General features: G+C 42.2%; 1 protein-coding gene across 6 annotated transcripts in view; it reads left to right on the top strand.

Moving 5' to 3' along the window:
* Positions 1-12,492, top strand: part of PIP4K2A (phosphatidylinositol-5-phosphate 4-kinase type 2 alpha) — a 164,747-nt gene extending 152,255 nt beyond the window's left edge. For all 6 annotated transcript variants that reach the window (XM_035129618.2, XM_035129621.2, XM_060280824.1 and 3 more), the window contains 5 exons: positions 856-894; positions 3,026-3,139; positions 6,103-6,343; positions 7,853-7,956; positions 9,202-12,492. In XM_035129618.2, coding sequence (XP_034985509.1) covers positions 856-894; positions 3,026-3,139; positions 6,103-6,343; positions 7,853-7,956; positions 9,202-9,282 — 579 coding nt within the window. In that variant the 3' untranslated portion in view covers positions 9,283-12,492. The remainder of the gene's footprint in view (positions 1-855; positions 895-3,025; positions 3,140-6,102; positions 6,344-7,852; positions 7,957-9,201) is intronic.
* The last annotated feature ends 8,227 nt before the right edge of the window (positions 12,493-20,719 follow it).

Below are 20,719 nucleotides of genomic sequence, written 5' to 3'. Positions count from 1 at the left end.
CTCAAAACCCAGAATGCAAACAATCTACATTCTATTGGCTTAAATAGACGTGTTTGCTGGCCTAGCTTATTTTGAATGACAACATAATTCTTTCACCCCCTTTTGGCTGTAGCGTACCCAATGCCTTCTCCCTTACGTTAGTATAAATGGTTTTCTGGAGACAACAAAATTACTGCCTGTCAGTTCTGCTACCTGCCAAGAGTGGCGTGCAGCTAACAATAATATGCCCAAACGTCAGGCCTCCTCGGTTCCTACAAATTCAATTATACATTGTACACCAATTCAAAATTTTAAACTTGTTTCACTAGCAGCAAAAGTTGGTATTTGGCAGGGCTGATATGCCCGTCAATTGACAAGTCCAATCATAGATTCATAGAATTGCAGAGTTGGAAGGGGCTTCAAGGGTCATCTATTGCAACCTCCTGCAGTGCAGGAATCTCAACTACAGCATCCATGACTGCTTAAAAACCTCCAGTGAATGAGAGTCCACAACCTCCCAAGGGAGACCATTCCCCTGTCAAACAGCTCAAATCAAAGATGGTCAACTGCCTGTTTTTTTTTTCCATAGTGTTGCAATTGGGCATGTTGTCCTCAAAGTTTCAGTCACTGTATCCGTTTTTAAAATTGCAGACATTTCCAGATGGAAACACATCAGGGGTAGGGGCCTCTGCTTAACCTACTGCTATGCCAGAATGTTTTAATTGCTTTTGAATGTTGCATTTACTGTAATCTGAGTGTGTGTACCTTTGTGAACAACCTTACAGTGAATCTACTGGGGGAATTCTGCATAAAAGAACACCTATGCCCTTCAGTTTTATCCCCAGTAGCTATTTAAATACAGTATTTCTGTTTCAGGGGTCTACAGTTGCAAGAGAAGCCAGCGACAAGGAAAAGGTATGGCAAAGGTTATCTTTCCTTAAGTTGCCTAACTTCAGCTTTAAAGAAACAGTGATAATCATGCACCATGATTCTGCTATCACTCTGCCTGTAAATAACAGATGCTTGTTTCAAAATAATTACAAACATTTATTTATACAATGAGAAGCATAGGAAATCAGACAGCATACACACATTCTGAATTACAAGCATTTAAAAAAGCATACAGTACTGTTGAGTTAAAAGGATCTCAGTAGTCATTTCTAGGCTACTGCTTGGAGAAGCAGATCTGATTGGTTACCAGTTTGCTTCTGGGCATAATTCAGAGTTTGGCCTCAAAGAAAAATGGTGGTTGGGTATTTGCATGTCATCCCCCTCTGCCACTGATGTATTTTCTGCACCAGTGCATAGGTACTAATGGGGAATTTTATGTCCCGAGTCAGTTGGTGCCCCAAAGCCTGGATTAGGGTTTCTGGCAGTGTGTGTAGACTTGCACCACCAGGCCTGAAATGCTCACCTTACCTTCTTGTGCTGTCATTTTCTCTTCTCCTTTGACAATGCATCTTCACCTTCCTTTACTGCTGCCTCTGCCTTTGTGCTAAGGACCAATTTACACATATTCCTGTACAGAAGTGGGAAGAAATAAGCGTGTGCTGCACTCTACCCAGTCACCCTTCTAGAAGTTTTAGCTAAAAATACCTTGCGCAAAAATGCTTTGTCTTTGTTACAGTGACCTGGTTCACATAAACATTGGCTACAGCTTGTGGTTCAGTGAGGAGAGCTTCACCACAAAGCCATTTTTGGCTGAAACACTAAGCCAAATCTGGGCTTAGCTCAGCGCAGCATGGGAATAAATAAAAAAAGGCCCAGGAGGAGCAAAGCAGTGAACCAGGCCACTGAAGCTTCACATAAACTTGTATGTATGTCTTACATTGGCATACTTAGAGAACAAGTTGGAAAGCTACCTACCATGCCCTTAACTTTTTTAATAACCTTGGGCATAGCACAGCTATTCAATCCAACATGCTTTAGCCGGATACCTCTCAGGGCAGGGGTCAGCAAACTTTTCCAGCAGGGGGCTGGTCCAGTGTCCCTCAGACCTTGTGGGGGGGCTGGACTATATTGGGGGGGGGGGGGAATGAACGAATTCCTATGCCCCACAAATAACCCAGAGATGCATTTTAAATAAAAGTACACATTCTACTCATGTAAAAACATGCTGATTCCCGGACTGTCCGTGGGCCGGATTTAGAAGGTGATTGGGCTGGATCCAACCTCCACGCCTTAGTTTGCCTACCCATGTCTTCGGGCTTCTGAGATCAGGGGTGGAAATGTGGCTTCTCCCAGTGCTGTGTGTGGTGACAGTGGTGAGGAAGCACATGATTCATGACACCTGCTCCTGATCTCCCGATACCAGGGCCGGATTTAGGTTTGATGAGGCCCTAAGTTACTGAAGGTAATGGGGCCCTTTATATAGCAGGCGGGGCCCATTACTTACATCATAGAAGCCTACACAACACAAAACACTGTAGGTTTTATTTTATTTGTTTTTTATCTTTTATTTTGGAAATGTATATCCAGATTTTTTTTCCTGTAAATTTTTTGGAGGCTCCCAAGAGAGTGGGACCCTAAGCTATAGCTTGTTTAGCTTATATGTAAATCCAGCACTGCCCTATACCATAGTTAATTGGGGAGCAGAGTATCAGAATTGGGCCTTTTGGGTGTGCAGCATTTGTGGGGCGTTTTGATGGGTAGTGCAGCTGAGCCCAGCACCTATTCTTGTGCTAGACTTCTGACAAAACAGATGTGTGTGCAATGACTCTTGACAAGGTGAAGCCTGGTCTTGCAGATGAGCAACACGTTTCCTTTTTTACTGTAAATACTCTAAAACGCCTTAACTTAATCAAATCAGTCATAAAAGCAAACGAGGCCTCAATTAAATGGGAAAATCCTTACATTTAGAATCATTACTTGTGTGCACTGGAGCCGTAGCTCATTTGTGCCCCCTTGTGGCTATTCACATTTTGGATACCTCTGAACTATTCCCTTGCGCTTTTGATCAGGAAATTCCTTGTTTTCACCTCCTGCTTCACTGGGCTCATTGTTTCGAAACTGCTTTTATGAGCTAGCTTTCTCTTGTCCGTTTCAGGCCAAAGAACTGCCGACATTCAAAGACAACGACTTCATCAACGATGGCCAGAAGATTTATATTGATGAAACGAACAAAAAGATGTTCCTTGAAAAGCTTAAAAAGGATGTTGAGGTAAGGGTGGTTGCCTGGTCAGCTCTGAAGCTCGACCGCACTTAGCAAATGCCATGGTGCCTCTTGTAGTGAGACCTCCTAGGCAGCTTTACCCCACCAATTTAATAATGCAACATGTTGCAAATAAATGTTACAGTGACCTGTAAATTATTTGTCCTCCCAATTTGTAACTGGGATTTTGCTGTTGTTTTTTTCATGAGAACAATATGTTATGGAGGGCACCCATCTAATGCTCATGGTACCCATCAATGAAAATTCCTGATACAGGTGCCTTTCCCACCCCCCTTTGATGGGGTGGCATGCCTGCACCATTTCGTGATTCCGTCTCTTTTTCTGCTCTCTTAGATGTGGCAATCATTGCACGAAAGCCCCACAGCAGTCATTTTATGGTGTGCCATGACTCTGCAGTGCCATTTCATGACTGGTGCTCATGGCACTTTCTCAAAGTTCAAAATACATCCACTGGGTCAATTATTATTATTATTATTATTATTATTATTTATTATTTATACCCCGCCCATCTGGCTGGGTTTTCCGAGCCACTCTGGGCAGCTTCCAACAGAAATATTAAAATACAATAATCTATTAAACATTAAAAGCTTCTCTAAACAGGGCTGCCTTCAGATGTCCTCTAAAAGTCTGGTAGTTGTTTTTCTCTTTGACATCTGGTGGGAGGGCATTCCACAGGGCGGGTGCCACTACCGAGAAGGCCCTCTGCCTGGTTCCCCGCAACTTGGCTTCTCACAGCAAGGGAACTGCCAGAAGTCCCTTGGCACTGGACCTCAGTGTCCGGGCAGAACGATGGAGGTGGAGATGCTTCTTCAGGTACACTGGACCGAGGCCATTTAGGGCTTTAAAGGTCAGTACCAACACTTTGAATTGTGGTCGGAAACGTACTGGGAGCCAATGTAGGTCTTTCAAGACCGGTGTTAAGGTTGGAAACCCCTGAAATCAGGAGATAAAGGGGGGGTTGGAGCCGTGGTCTATTTACAGGAGGAATGCTGAGGCTGGGGCAGGCTACTACTTCCCTTAAGCTGGTGGTGTAAACTAGCATCAGGGGGGAAAGCACAAGTGTTGCTTCTGTTGCTTTTAATATTCATGGCACTGCATCTTGAACTGTTAAAATGCTCCGTAAACACTTGATGTGCCTCTGAAATATGGGTAAAATTGCATTTTCTGCTATTTTAAGTATGACAGATTCTTGGAAGGTCAGTCATGTAATTGTGTTTGGAGTGGCTTCTATGGCATTGATTAGAATTCATATTGAAGGATCATTAAATTTTGTATGTAGGCAATTATTGTGTAGTGGTTTGGGATGCCACGGAGATAATGGAAAACTAGAATTGAATCTTGGTTTTATCTTTCACATTTTTATTTTTTGGGGGGAGGGCATACTAAGAGCTGTAGCTATGCTCACAAAAATACTTAAATTTACCCCAATATATTTAGTTGAATGTAATTCAGTTTCAATCTTTGATTTATGTTTATAGCAGGGACTCTCTGGATCATGGCTTTGCTTCCTTAAGAGTCCAGTTCTTCTGGAAACTCTGCACTCAGCTTCTGAGTTTGCTTGATTATTCAGTGTGGCTTTTCAGTTGCATGCAGCTGGGATGGGGCTAAGATGCTCAACAAGCCTTCATGGCAGCCATCTAATGTCAAATGCAGTCTTGTCTAGTTTGATCCTGAAGATCGGTCTTAAACTAGTTGCAACATGGCAAATTGAAAGTTGATTCAAATCAGGACAGTGGCAGGAGCAAAGGGTTAAAAGCCCCCTTCTGACACCCCCTCATCTTACCTATTAGTTTTGGGTTTGTTTTTTTAAGTAATTCAAGCAACGCGCATGATGAACATTACATAGACTTGGGAGTGTACTCTCCACGCTGACTGGCCAAATCTGTTTTCCTTGCAGCTTGCATTCTTTTATTGAAAGTTTTCATGTAACAAAGCATTTCTTAAAGCAGCATAAAGTTGGCTCTTCTGCCTTGCTTCACCAGTTCAATTTTGCCCCCACCCCAGTCCCTGTTCATGCACATGGTCTAGGTAGAATGTACTCTTGGAGCGGAATATATAGGCTTTGAGTGCATGATCTAGTTGCAGGGTACAGATCATGTGTTCAGAGCCTTGGGCACACTAGGATGAAGTTTTGCAGATTCCTGTACAGAAGCTGTGGTCACTATATGGCATTCCTCTTCCTTGTGTACATATGCAAACAGTGGGGTCATTGGAGCTGGTGGGAAATGAAGCCATGTGTCTCACCGACATTTAGGTACAAATACAATAGTTCCATACTATTTTGCTTTTAAACAATGGTTAGTGAATTCTGAAAGTTTCAGACGTGGTGATTACAATAAGTTTCCCACTAGATAATATCGAAGTCCTGTCAGCCAGAGCATTCAGTATCCCACAGAGACAAACCAATAGCCTGCTGAAAAGCCTACAGAAAGCATGGAGGAAACAGTCTTCTCCACTGCTGTGACTGCTTCTGGATAGGGGGGGGTTCCATTTAGCCATCAATTGATGGATTTTACCTGAGCTAGTGACCATCCACACATTCATTCTGTCACTAAATTGTGTGAAGAAGTATTTCCTTTCATCTGTCTGGAATCTGCTGCCAGTCAATTTCATTGGCTGACTTCCTAGTTCTAGCGATATGTAAGAGGTAGAAAGATCTCTTAAGCAATGTTCTGATCAACTTTTCAAAGCAAAAAATAAAACCCCAAATCCAAATTATAGCTAGGGAAACTGTCGTGTTTCTCCTTTCATGCCATGCATAAAATATACCAGACTTGAAGAATCCCACTTGTTTTCCATTGAAGCATACTTCTTTGGCTTTCATTTGAGTAAGCCTGTTGCAGTAGAAAATAACATTTGCTGTGCAGAAAAGTTACTTTTTCCCACCCCAACTGGATCTTGGGATTTTCTACCCCTTGGTAACTGACCTCCTTTTATTGTTGCCTTCAAAGTTCCTTGCTCAGTTGAAACTCATGGACTACAGCTTGCTGGTTGGAATTCATGATGTTGAGAGAGCAGAACAGGAGGAGGTTGAATATGAAGAGAACGATGAAGAGGAAGGAGAAAGCGATGGGGCTCATCCTGTTGGAACGCCTCCAGATAGCCCAGGAAATACACTCAACAGCTTGCAGCCTTTAGCTCCAGGAGAATTCGATCCAACCATTGATGTTTATGGAATAAAATGCCATGAAAGTAAGTATATTTAGACATGGGAGATGTTTCAATTCTTGCATCAGTCTCTAGAACAGGCATAGGCAGCCTTGGCTCTCCAGATGTTTTGGAACTACAACTCACATGATCCATGACCACTGGCCCTGTTAGCTAGGGATCATGAGAGTTGTAGTTCCAAAACATCTGGAGAGCCAAGGTTGCCTACACCTGCTCCAGAAGGAAAGAAAACTCCACCAAGGCAAAAAAGCATGATGCCCAATTATCAATTGCTCATCTATAGTGGGATTTTAAAAACATGGGGGGGGTTAAGGGATCTGCAATGCATGGCTCTGATTTTAACATGTCATTATTAGGTACTGTCTGAATACTGTACAGTAAAAGCAGTTCACTTATACAGTCATACCTTGGTTTAAGTATGCTTCGGTTTGAGTACTCTGCGGACCCGTCTGGAACGGATTAATCCACTTTCCATTACTTTCAATGGGAAAGTTCACTTCAGGTTAAGTACAGACTTCCGGAACCAATTGTGTACTTAAACAGAGGTACCACTGTAAATGACTACAATACTGCATTAGCCAGCTATATTGCTAAATGCTACAGAAAGATAAGAGATTCTGAGCTGGTGTCTTGGATAACTCCTTTTTGCTTTCATTGGAAAGTCTACTGACTGCACAGACATTGGACAGTTCTTTACACTGCCAAATACACCTTGCTTGCCAAAAGAAACAGGTGATTGTTTTGGCATGTTCCAGAGGTTCTCTGTTTAGATTTTTACATTGTGCTGTGGGCAATATAACTACCAAAGCTGATATAGAACAACAGTTAAAACATTTTAAACAAGTTGAAGTCTTACTACACACTTAAAATCCCCACCAAACAACCCACAGCACTTACTACAAATAAAATTGCAAAAGTGTGGGAGTGAGAATTCAGCCAAACGACTGGGTGAAAAGATGAGGTTTTAAGTGGTGGCAAAAACTCATCATGGTACTACAATTTTTTTTCTTGTAGTCTATATACTTGGAAGATTAAAAAATGAGGATTTTATCTCATTTTTAAAATATTCTTGTTGGTCACTTTGATGACCTCAGGCTATGAAGTGATTTATAAATGTGTTTTAAAAAACCTTCAAAAGCAAATCTAAAATATTTAAGCAAAGTTTTAAGGTCCTTACAGTTTACAAATTCACTCGTTCATCAAAAAACTTGTAAGTTATGGTGTGGAAGTTTTAATTCTGCAGTCACTTTAATTGTGCTTGCTTGCAATTGCAGCAAAGTGCACCCACACTTTCCTCTCTCTCTCTCTCTCTCCACTGTAAAGTGTTATCTCTATCTTACCCCTTTATCAATTATCAAAGAGTGAAAAGATTTCTAGGACTCACATACGTCCTTTGACATACGGTTTTTAAGACACTATTAGAGGGGCAAAGGTCTACCACCAGAATAACTTCCAACTTGCTTCTGCAGAGTTGTTTAATCTCTTGGCTACAAATATGTGTATTATTTTCAGTACTATGAATTTCTTTCACAGATGCACCCAGGAAGGAGGTATACTTTATGGCAATCATTGATATTCTTACTCATTACGATGCAAAAAAGAAAGCTGCCCATGCTGCAAAAACCGTCAAACACGGCGTAAGTTTCATTGATGTATATATTCCAACTTTGTCAGTTATGTTCACATAAGGGCTTGGCGATACCTGGTTTTCAACTTCGCGATATATCACCAGCTAAACATTGTGATATATATACAGTGGTGCCTCGCTAGATGAATTTAATTCATTCTGTGAGTCAATTCGTTTTGCGAAAAATTCGTCTAGCGAATCCCATAGGAATGCATTGAATTTTTATTTATTTGGTTTTTTTGCCCATAGGAATGCATTAATTGAATTTCAATGCATTCCTATGGGAAACCACAATTCGCTAGACGAATTTTTCACAAAACGAATTCGTCTTGCGAGGCAACCTCCGCTCGAAAAATCTCTTCGTTAAGCGAAAAAATTGTCTTACAGGGCATTCGTCTAGCGAGGCACCAGTGTACTGCTATATCACAATGTCTGAAATAAGGATGGAGCTATGTAGAGGCAATGGCTGGCTTCACGGTTTTCCCCACATTGTGATTTTTGCATAGCGTGCACACACACACATCATGATTAGTGATATATTGCCGGGTCAAAAAATATAAAGCCAATACCATGATATGGACTTCAAAACCAGTTTTGGATCATATACCAAGATACAGCCCAGCCTTAGTTCAACATTAGAGATCACCAGCGTTTTTAGACAAGTGACCGCATTTCGAATTTTGAGTTCATGCTGGAGGAGCCAGTCACACCTGCGGCATTTCTCAGATAACACGAAATTAGAGATACAGCTGCCCGCTGCCACCATCGCCCCCCGGCCGCCTTATGCTTACAATGAGAAGTCAGTCACGACTTGCTGGTACTGATTGGGGAGATCACACAATATTAAGTCCACACATACACTGCTGCTAAGGGGCGCCACTTTGAAGAAAATATTGGGAGGGGCAGACAAGGATGGTGATATGGAAGGGAGGGTGGGAGGAAGAAGGGATGGCAGAAGAGAAACCTGAAAGCGAAGCTCTGGACAAAGATAATTATGAATCAAGCTGGAAAGAATCAGAGAGGTAGGAGGGGCCTGGATGATTGGGGAGCACAACTTCAAGAGTCATCACTTGCAAGGCAACTGGCACTCCCACAGTGTGCTTTGTTTTAGGGCAATGTCTGGATTTTTACTTATGCTGTCCTCCTCCTTAATACCATGGTTACCATAGTGTGTGTTTTGTGACATGGACATCATTAACGCATCTCCTGCCACAACAAGCCAATTGTTCTCTTAAGCTGCCTCTTGCTTTTTCAGGCTGGTGCAGAGATTTCAACGGTGAATCCCGAACAGTATTCAAAGCGGTTCTTGGACTTTATTGCCAACATCTTGACGTAACCTAATGTTCCATTGGACAGATACAAGATCTGGGAACAGCAGCAATGTCTACAAGTGTGTAAGGGATAAAAAAGCTTCTTTTAAAAGGAACTCTCAAAGTGCTATCTTGCAGAAGGCAGCCCCCTTGTTTACATCTGCTGGCAAAGATGACTGACTGGGGTGAAATACTCGCTTTAACAGCTGCCTGATTTATGCCCAGCATAGTTCTAGCTATTTCTGATGCGTGTGTGCGTGCGTGTGAGTGTGTGCAGAAACAAATATAAATTAACTAATAATAACTAAAATAGATCAGCTTCTTACTCGGTGTGCATTGCAACAACACTCCGTGAATACTAGCTGAGATGGAATGAATGGTTAAAGGTGGGTGGGGAGGAAGGCATTATATGCATGTTAAGTTCTACAATATTGGTGTCGAAACTAAACTGTGGATCAGTTTATGTTTTGAGCTGAGAGGTGCAAGACAGTATTTGGTGGTGATGATGACGACTATGATCTTTCTGCAAATGTTACACTTAACTACCCTGCTTGTTGGCACTCTTTGAAAATAGAAACATCATAAGCTCCGTATGCCGGAAGCTTTCCTGTTGGCACCTTTTTCATTTAATTAAATTGGCCCATTGCAACAGGAAATAAGTCTTCCAGCAGTTCAGAGGTTTGGCTCTTGTTTTACCAAAATCTAATGTCATAATCATGCTGTTCTTTGCCAAGGGTAGACATATTTTGAGGGAGGTGGAGCAGGAACATTAAGACTGTTTAATTGTCATGTTACATGAAGATTTTACACTGTATGTTTACCATATAGGAGCTGAGTGTACTACAAAGGAAATCAATGACGCTTTTTTGGAAGAAATTAATCATTTTGGGCAATAATAGCATTTTCCACCACATGAACAAAGGAATAGGAAAGTCTGTTCACTGTAACTGATCAAAACCGAAACATTTAAATGCTTACATTGTGCTGTTTTTAATATTTTATTAAAATATTCTTTTTTTTAAGCCCTAAATTTTACTGTTTACATTAATAGGAAAACAGGGATGCTTTGAGTATGTCACAGTATGTGAATCTAAAGTTTACATGTAAAGTTATTTTGCAGTACGGATGAGGTAATTTCTTGAAGTATAATATGCAGTAATGTACCCAAGTAGATATTCAATTCACCTCCATGATAGAAAATATTTTTGCAATCAATGGTGACAGGTTGTTTTGAGGTTATTTTATATGGCATTTTTATTACCTAATTAGCTCTGTTGCTCCAAACGATGCTGTGTTAACTGATTTGCCTAAAATTATGTTGTCGCCTATAACCTGTTTTGAAAAACCTCAGATCACCCGGGGGGGGGGGGAGGTTCCAAACTTTGAGGACGACAGAATTAGATATGCTTAAAACTACTATTCTCTACTTAATACACTGTGCTAAAATTGTGCCTTTAAAAAATTATATGTTGAAACAGACATTCATGGGCAACTCAAAAAATAAACCACACTCTCTCTCCCACTCTGCAACGTAAATGCCAGGTTGCCTTTTTCACTTACTTAATGCCAGTTCTGTTAAGGTTGCAGCTGAGCATAAATATGTATAAATTGGCTTCAGACAACTCTGATAAAAGATAAGCTGATCTTGCTCTCATGCAGCCAAAGGCAATATATCCTTATTACACTGTACAATATTTCAACAGAGCTGTGATCATAGAATTAGAAGGGACTGCAAGACCAACCCCCTGAAATGCAGGAATCTTTTGCCCAACATAGGATTTGACCCCCCCAAAACCCTGAGATTAAGAGTCTCATTGCTCTACCAACTGAACTATCCCAGACTGTGTTACCTTTTAAAAAAATGTATCTAGTTCGGTTTTATTTTCCCACCAAAGATAATGAAACTTAAAGTGTGATGGGATTCTCTGTTATTGAAAGCAATCACCTTCACCCTTGCTTTTAACCCACAACATTCTTGGACACTTTAAAAGGCCCTGTTTCTATGTGAAAACAGATGGATGTTGAGATTTACACTGGCATTTTAAGGCCCTCCATCCACAATAAGTTAACCCAAATTGCTGATCCTTATTGGCAGTGAGTCTCTTGCAACTCTCCCGGGGGGGGGGTCCATAACTAAGTTTTGGAACACCCACTCTGCACACAAAAGGTCCTCAGTCCAATCCCTACCATCTCTGGGAAAGATGTCTGAAACCCTGGAGTGTGTCTACCAGTCAGTGTAGACAGTACTGAGCTAGATGGACCAGTGGCCTGGCTCAATATAAGACAGCTTCCTATGTTGCATCTCATCAGTGCTGTTGTCTCCTTTCCCTCCTGCTGTTTGGACATACTTCCCAGCCAAGCTATTAGTGACTGTGAGGCAAAAGGCCACAAGAGTTTCTCACCACCTGAGTTCTCCTTCCCCTTTGATATATTTATAATGTTAATGACCAACTTGTTACTATAGTGGGGTAGGAGAGCTGAAAATAATGCCCATAAGCCTCCTAGTGCAAAATATATACAGCAAACTTTGTGTCCTGGGCTTTTTAGACTCATCTACCCTGTGTACTATCTGATACCAAAGGGGCGCATTGGTTGCCAAATGTGACCTATGTTGGAATTATTTTCAGCTCTTCTGCCCCACGACACTGTTGCTCAATGCAGATGACTGTACCCCCTCTTTAAAAGTCAGCTGTTGCAAATCTGGGTGGTAAATTTCTTTAGTAACCATAGTTTGTCCAACAGCTTGGAATAGCTGTAGCTTCTGTCTTACTGAGGCGCATGATACTCATAACTGCATTCTCTCCAGTTTGGGATAGATTACAAAAACACTTTTCAGGTTGATGCAAGGAATGGTTGTCAAGTCGTTGACAAGGGGTAGGTCATGCACTTTCCACACACGCCCTACTACCCTTGAGAGACATTACTTTGAACAAATCTTTTGGGGGGTTCCATTTTCTGTTTTGTGACGTAATAGCCTCTGAAATTCCCAGTCATTGCAAACGTGCCCCCAAATGGACGGTGCACCGTTGTAAGTTTATAGAGCTCCACCTAGCTGAAAAGCCTAGGGAAAATGCTTCACCAAATAAATGGCCATCTCTTTTCTCACCTGAATCTCTATTGGTACGATTGGATGTATTATATATACTGTATACTTGGGTGGACTGTCACAACAAATGCTACCACCAGTGACTTTTCAGGATTATAAATAAACTTAACTAATTTCTACTGTGCCGCTAGATGTGTCTCTTCCCTTGTTGTGCTATTACACATAATTCTCACCACCCTAACCCTGTACTAGCAGGTTTCCCAGCAGATCTTCTCTAATGACTTGCATTGCAATTTGCTGTCTTGTATCCTGTGCCTGAGTGTGCAGCTAGGGCAGTAGAGGTACCTCACTAGTCTTAACAGCATGTTGCTTTTCTCCCGGGTGCCACAAGCAACACAAGTGTTACTTAGTTGCTTCCAAACGTGGTAAACATTGTGTAGCATCCTTGTTTGCACACCACACTAAACCAAACTATGATTTGTCAGGCATGTGCAAATATGCTGGCTTCCGGAGGGGACCTTGCATCCCTTTTGCTGCTTCTCAGTCCGTTTTGCTTGGGGTAACAACTAAACTAAGGCTTAGGCCCCATCCTCACTATGCAATTAAATTCTGAGTTTACTGGGAAGGGGGGATTGACTGTTAAATGACTGAGAACTGCAGCTCGATGAGCGGACTAGGGGGGGTCTCCTAACAACTCTCTGCACCCACAACAAACTACACTTCCCAGGATTCTTGGGGGGGGAGCCACAGCCGTTTAAAGTGGTATCATACTGTCTTAAGCAGGCACCCCCAAACTCAGCCTTCCAGCTGTTTTGGGACTACAACTCCCATTATCCCTAGCCAGCAGAACCAGTGGTCAGGGATGTAGTTCCAAAACAGCTGGAGGGCTGAGTTTGGGGGTGCCTGGTCTTAAGTATATCTTAGAGATGGGATCTTAATTTGTTGTCTGAACCTAGAATCATGGTCAAGATAACTCTTCCTTAACGATGGCCTATAGTAACAGGTTGTCTATGGTTAGAGATCATTCAATGTGGTCTGGAGCCTCTGAATGTCACACTAAGCCAAAAGTATTTATTTGCTTCTGTGCCACACTGTGCCGAAAGGACTGAGAAAGGAGCAAAGTGGGTGTCAGCTCCTCTCTGAGGCGCAGCATCTTTGTGTGCTCCCAGTTAGTCATAGTTTGGCTTACCATGATGTGTGAACCAGGCCAATGTATTTCCTTTTTTTTAAACTAATTCATATTCACAAAGCTTTGTATTCCCCCCCCCTGCTGGCCCAAACATGAGCATATTGGTCTCATCTCTTGCCACTTCCTTGCTTTGTCTTTCTGCCATTTTCTACAACTTGCCCACTTCTGCCTAGGCTACTCTCTTGCTTAATTTTCTCCAATTTTAAATACAGATCAAGTTTGGAGCCATTCCTCTGGAGTCGTTCTTTTGCTAGTCTTTGACCGTATTAAAGTTTATTTACTGGAGTCATTCATTTGCCAACTATTCTGTAAATGAGTACATTGTTCATTCCATCTAACTGATAAATCAGTTCTAGGTCAATGTCTGTTTATGGGTAAAGGTTGTATCTTGGCCTGACTCCGCCATTTCTAGATCTATACACTGGTTTCTTTAGACGTTGTTACCCTGACACTCTCAAAACATGTTCTTGCTCTACCAAGTGCCTCTTTCTATAATAATTGTTCCTAGTTTCATTGATAGGTTGCACCAGTATTTGCTTAACCTCATCTGTGGCACAGCTGGATTCTCCATAGACTAGCCTTCTCCATCCAGATGTTCTCCAGATGTTTTGGGTTATAACCAGTGCTTTTTCTGGGGGTACTTAAAGGTACACGGTACAGTTGTACCTTGGTTTTCGAACAGAATGCGTTCCGGAAGTCCGTTCGACTTCCAAAACATTCGGAAACCAAGGCACAGCTTCCAATTGCGCAGGCGTGCCAGAAACAATAGTGGAAGCCGCATCGGACGTTTGGCTTCCCAAAAAACTTTTGAAACCGGAACAATCACTTCCGGGTTTCAATTGTTCGGGAGCCAAAACATACAAGTACCAAGGCGTTCGACAACCAAGGTATGACTGTACCAGCACTTTTTCCCCCAAATGTTAAAAGTGTGGCACTTACTGTAACAACTTCATGGTGAGTATCGGCATCCTTTTTCTACAAAAAAAACACTGGTTATAACTCCCATTATCCCTGACCATTGGACCTACTTGAATGGGGCTGATGGCAGTTATGGCCCAAAATGCACTCCTTTATTTTCAATCCATTGCTGTAACAAGCAGGATTGTAACTTTGCCATTCATTCACCATCTTCACCATCAGCAGAGCTCTTGACTTTCTGCCAGAAGTAATGTACTTTCTGAAACTAGGTTGCAATCTTAGTGCTGTCTGGTTAGTCCATAATTATTTACATAAAATGCGCAACCAATTTCCCTTCTTGATGTTCCTCTACTCCTTGTTTAGTCTCTACTTGGGCAAGATGTTATCTGCTCCCATGCTCAAAGATAAATATTTTGCCCTTATAGCATCTGGGCATAGGATGGAGGAAAATGCTAAGAAGAGTGAAAGCTGAATATAAAACCTCTCTTCCACCACCACACCCCAACCTCTCTCTACGTACTTCTTTGTGCAAACACAGCACAGAAATTTACTTTGGTCTCTACAGCTTCAGCTCGTCTGTTTTTTTGCCCTATGGGGCCTATGGTTGGGAGTCCTGCATTTACACTGGTTCCCATGTTTGTCTCTGCTCGCACAGTATTTTTGCAAATACTATACAGTGGACGCTCGGGTTGTGAACGTGATCCATGCGGGAGGCACATTCGCAACCCGCTTCTGTGCACACGCGGGTCACAATTTGGCGCTTCTGCACAAAGCACGATTTAGCGCTTTTGCACATGCGCTCCGAAACCTGGAAGTAACCCATTCCAGTACTTAAGGGTTCAGCACGGAGCACAACCCGAAAAGACGCAACCTGAAGCGGTTGTAACCCGAGGTGTGACTGTACTTTGCTATTCTCTCTCTCGGTAGTCTTAAAGATGCAGACTAGTGTTTGCTGCAGTAGCACACTCTGTCCTCCAGACCTAGCTTAACAATTTCAGTAGCCTTAACACACTGTTATAGACAGACATGAAAAACTTATTGCAAGACTTACCAATCCTAGAGTTCTTCCTGCAGCAAAGGTGTTCAGGATTTCAGGATAACCTGAGAAGATACACAGGGCTGCATGCAACTCCTAAGGATGGCCCAGTCCTTTTTATGCCTGTTTTGGACAGAAATCCAAATGCGAGGGTTATACTCCGTATGTGATTTGTTAGGTAGAATGCCATGTTATCAAATATGTTGACCTGTCTGCAAGTTTTATTCAAAATGCTGGTAAGGGACTGAGGAGCCCAAATAAAGCTTAGGGTTGATCTACCCTGGCACTTGAGGTCTTCATGGGCAATGGGAGCTTAACTCCCTTCCTAAGGAAATGCGGTGGTCCACAATTCTGCCACCTTAGTTATATGACAAGGTAACAGGCTTATTTGAAGTCAGAGCAGACCCAAGTCTCACTCCTAGCAGGCAGAAGCATGTCTATGAGAAGTATAGGTCAGGTTTTACTCATACCCACCCCACCATGTCTGCCCAGTTCCTGTAGCCCATCTCCAGGATCCAATGCTATCCTGAATGCTTCTGCCATGCCCCTTCAAATGATGCTAAAAGTTTTGTGCTAGTACGCAAACTACCTTGCATTTTATGTACAGTGGAACCTTGGTTTAGGAACACCTCGGTTTACGAATTTTCGGTTTACGGACAACGCGGACCCATCTGGAACGGATTAATTCACTTTCCATTACTTTCAATGGGAAAGTTCGCTTCAGTTTATGAACAGACTTCCGGAACCAATTACACCCATGCTTCGGGTTAACTACGCTTCAGGTTGAGTACTCCGCGGACCCGGCTGGAACGGATTAATCCACTTTCCATTACTTTCAATGGGAAAGTTCGCTTCAGTTTATGAACGCTTCAGTTTATGAACAGACTTCCAGAACCAATTGTGTTCATAAACCGAGGTACCACTGTATTTAAATTGATAACTGTGGCTTAGCTTGATTTACAGTGGTAACTCTACTTACGAATGTTTCTACTTATGAATGCAGCTCCGTCCGCCATCTTGGATGCAGTTTAGATTGGATTTTTTCTACTTACGAATTTTTAGATAGGGTTGCTTCGACTTACGAATTTTTTCTCCCAATGCATTCCTATGGGATTCGACTTACAATTTTTTTCGTTCGGAACGCATTAAATTCGTAAGTAGAGGTACCACTGTATTTCTTCCTTCATACATGCACACATTGTCTGGCACAACATGAATGTTTTATTTCATATAATAATAATAATAATAATAATAATAATAATAATAATTTATTTATACCCCGTCCATCTGGCCGGGTTCCCCCAGCCACTCTGGGCGGCTTCCAACAAACATTAAAATACAGAAATCCATCAAACATTAAAAGCTTCCCTAGACAGGGCTGCCTTAAGATGCCTTCTAAAGGTCTGGTAATAATATGATAAACAGTGGTTTCTAAGGTACGGTGAGAATGTAAAGGAACTAATAGAAGGGAACTAATAGGAGGTACATGTTACAATAAAAGAGTATACTGTATATTCCATTGTGGCCAATTAACATATGCTTTTTTAAAAAAAGTTAATTATATCTTTCCCCCCCTGTAACAGTCTTTATCACTCATTACTGTTAAACTGCTCAGAGAGGATAAGGACAACTCACTTTGTACCACCTAGTTCTAAAAGCACATTCCAGACATGAGTAAGGCTTTATAAAATAAAGTACTCTTGATTTGCTAGGAAAACCCCTTGTCCTCTTTTCTTTCGTCTCTACCATGTGTTCAGTCATTTCTGCCCTTTAATTTTGGGTGGTTTTAATTGGCAAACATGTTAACTTACTCTCAAAACCAGAAGGCTGCTTTTTTATTAAATTTGATCTTGACACCTAGATTTGTTTCGTAACACTTCTGTGGGATGACATAAGGCGGGAGACAAACTTGATCCCCACTGCAAGTTCCTAAAGAGAAGCTTAAGAGAAGACCTCCACCCATTAGGCCAGCTATAGAAGAGCTTTGTGTTCATAGTAGCTGGATGCATTGTATTGCTGCTTTGCAGAGAGGGGAGTGGGGGCATAAATTTCTGGCTATGCTGACATTAAACCTTGGTGGTGGTGGTGCTCCATTGATGCCATTCTGCTTCTGGAGCTTAGTAGGTCCAGCCCCTGTAAGTTTGCCTGAGTGGGAAACCCAGTGGAAATCACATAGAAGCTGCCAAGTATAACAAACATAAACGGCTAAAACTGCAGAGACATGCTTCTTCAGTATCCAACAGATGGAGCACGACACTCAAGAGAAGGAAATCTTATTTTAAAACTCACAACTTATTTTTTTTTTGCAAAAGTAGTGGGATGCTGCGGCAAGAAGTCAAATCATGCAATGATCTAAATGAGCAGTTGGCACTTGAGCGCCGCAGCCTGTAAATGTTTATATGTTTAGAAAAGTTAAGCACAATGCCTTACCGCACACATTTTCCCATACTAGCCTGCCCATAAGAACCTAAGTTCCTGGTCAACCAGGTGCCTGTGTGAAGCCTGCAAGCTGGACATGAGCACAACAGCACTTGGTCCACCTGTGATTCCCTGCATGATGCCACCGTGGCTAGCAGCTGTTGGTGGGCTCGTCCTCTGTGAATTTGTCTAATTCTCTTTTAAAGCCACTGAAGTTGGTGGCCATCACCAAGTATGGAAGTGAGTTCCATACTTTAACACTTCATAGAACTGTATATTTGGAAAGGACCATGTAATCCAGCCCCCGCTGCAATGTGGGAATCTTTTGCCCAACGTGGGACTTGAACCCATGACCCTGAGGTTAAGAGTCTCGGGCTCTACTGACTCAGCTATCCCAAATGCATAAGTACAGTACCTTTATTTTATCTGCCATGAATCTACAGCATTCAGCTTCATTGGATTGTCCACAACTTCTAGTGTTACAAGAGACGGGGGAGGGACTTCCCCCTATCCACTTTCTCTACGCCATGCATAACTTTATAACTATATCATGCCATCTCTTACTTGCCATATCTCTATACTAAAAAGTCCCAAAGACAGCAACCTTTCCTTAAGGGGAGCTGCTCTGTCCCCAGCTCTACAGAACCCTTTTGAGTTGCGATGGCCAGAACCACAGGCAATATGTTCCAAGTATGGTCGCAGCTTAGATTAGCATTGACAATTCAAAACACTACCAAACCCTTTGTCACGTAAATGCAAAACCAATAACAACACAAACAACGTAACAGGCTGTATGTAAATATATGAATTCTTTTTCAGTGCGATTCAACATATCATATCAAAATATATGTTTCGTTTATATGATAAGTTGGTCTATAGAACCATATATTTTGATATATGTTGAATTACATTTAAAAAGAATTCATATGGTTACGTACAGCCTGTTACGTTGTTTGTGTTGTTATTAGATTAGCATAGAAGCACTACTACAAGTATTTCCCCCACCCTTGTAAAGTAAAAGATCTGGAGGAGTACAGTGGATCTTGTCAGCTGGACTTCAACAGTGCTGTGAAATAAAGGTTTGTTTTGGTTTCATGCAGGTAGATACTGCGCCTTTCAATCAAATGGTTTCCAAAGAAGCTCTCATCAAAAAGAAACACTAATCAAAATTAGCCCAGATCCTTACAAAATCAGACATAACTCAAAACAAGTAGGATCAGCAGTTAAAAGCAGCAGGTTAAAGCATTTTAAAAAAAAAACCCTGGAAGAATTGAAAAAGGGTTAGACATCAGCTTCTTGGGGGTAAGCTACCGTTGTCAAAAACAGGATACTGAAGTTGATGAAATGCAGAGTTGGTTTGGTAACACATTTGCTTCTGCCACCCAAATGATAAGACATAAAACAGACCCTGTCAGGACTGCAACAAATTGCAGACAGACAGCTACTCCCGCCTGCCTATGTATTCCTTGGAGATGCCTCTTTCCCGTTTGCAGGCAAAGCTTATGTCTCTCTTACGCCACAGATACCGGGCCGAAATTATTCCATGAATAGATGTTCTCACCTTGCATTGTCCTGATGGACAAATTTAGGTCACAGCTATTTTAGGGGGAAGGTGTGGCCCAAGGACACTATGCCTTCTGTACATGTAGAAGGGTCCTGTGTTCAATACTTTACAGTTGCAGCTTCAAGGGGCCCTGGTAACAGCAGGGCTGGGAAATAGCTTTTGCCCTGCCAGCCAAGGATGACATTTTGTAGGCCAGAGGGAGCAGTGGTCTGATAAGCTAAGCTAGCTTCGTGGGAGCTTCTACCAAAAAAAGAAAAGGACTGAGGACGACGAATTGGGGAAAGGCCCCAGGCTAGATCCTTTGGCATAACCAGACATAACTAGGAAAGAGCTGTGGAACCTTGGAGAGCAGCTGCCAGTCTGTGATGACAATGCTGAACTAAATATCCCAAATTGACTCAGTTATTTGATTGATATTAAGCAGCTCTTAAGGAAAGGGAATATACTGCTGTATTTTATTTTATTTACTTTTTGCTTTTTTACTTTAATTTTAATGCATCAAAGTCCTTCTGAGTCCTCCCCCCCTCCAATCCCATTAGTGTTATTTTTTACAGTGTTGGGAAGATATCCCATTGAGAACAAATATTTAATCTCTTCTACTGCTGGGTGGCACTGTGGGTTAAACCACAGAGCCTAGGGCTTGCTGATCAGAAGGTCGGCGGTTCGAATCCCTGTGATGGGGTGAGCTCCCGTTGCTTGGTCCCTGCTCCTGCCAACCTAGCAGTTCGAAACCACATCAGAGTGCAAGTAGATAAATACCGGCGGGAAGGTAAATGGTGTTTCCGTGCGCTGCTCTGGTTCCCCAGAAGCGGCTTTGTCATGCTGGCCACATGACCCGGAAGCTGTACGCCGGTTCCCTCAGCCAGTAAAGCGAGATGAGCACCACAACCCCAGAGTCGTCCGCGGTTGGACCTAACAGACAGGGGTCCCTTTACCTTTACTGTTCCATTACTTGCTTATTCACCCACCCACTTCTGAAAGAGGTTTACAGAGCACTTTTAAAGTAAACCTTAGCATGTTACAACCCTGAGTACTGTAGTAACTTGCTAAACCTGACTGCCATAGCCACAGCTGCTCTAGGAAAGGCGAAAAAGATCTGGGGGGGTGGGAGAGAAAGTGAAACAGAGCTCTGATGCTGGACGCGAAACCTCAAGACTGCCCTTCCTCCCCAAACAATGCTGATACTGAGCTGCAAAGGAAGCAATTTCAACTGACTTAATGTTATTGTGCTTCTTACCAAAATGAGACCTGACGGATGGGCTATGACTCAGTGGTAGAACACACGCCTTATA

This window comes from Zootoca vivipara, chromosome 12 (genome assembly GCF_963506605.1).
Source record: "Zootoca vivipara chromosome 12, rZooViv1.1, whole genome shotgun sequence".
Taxonomy (NCBI): Eukaryota; Metazoa; Chordata; class Lepidosauria; order Squamata; family Lacertidae; genus Zootoca; species Zootoca vivipara.
This window is presented reverse-complemented; position numbering and strand designations above follow the sequence as displayed.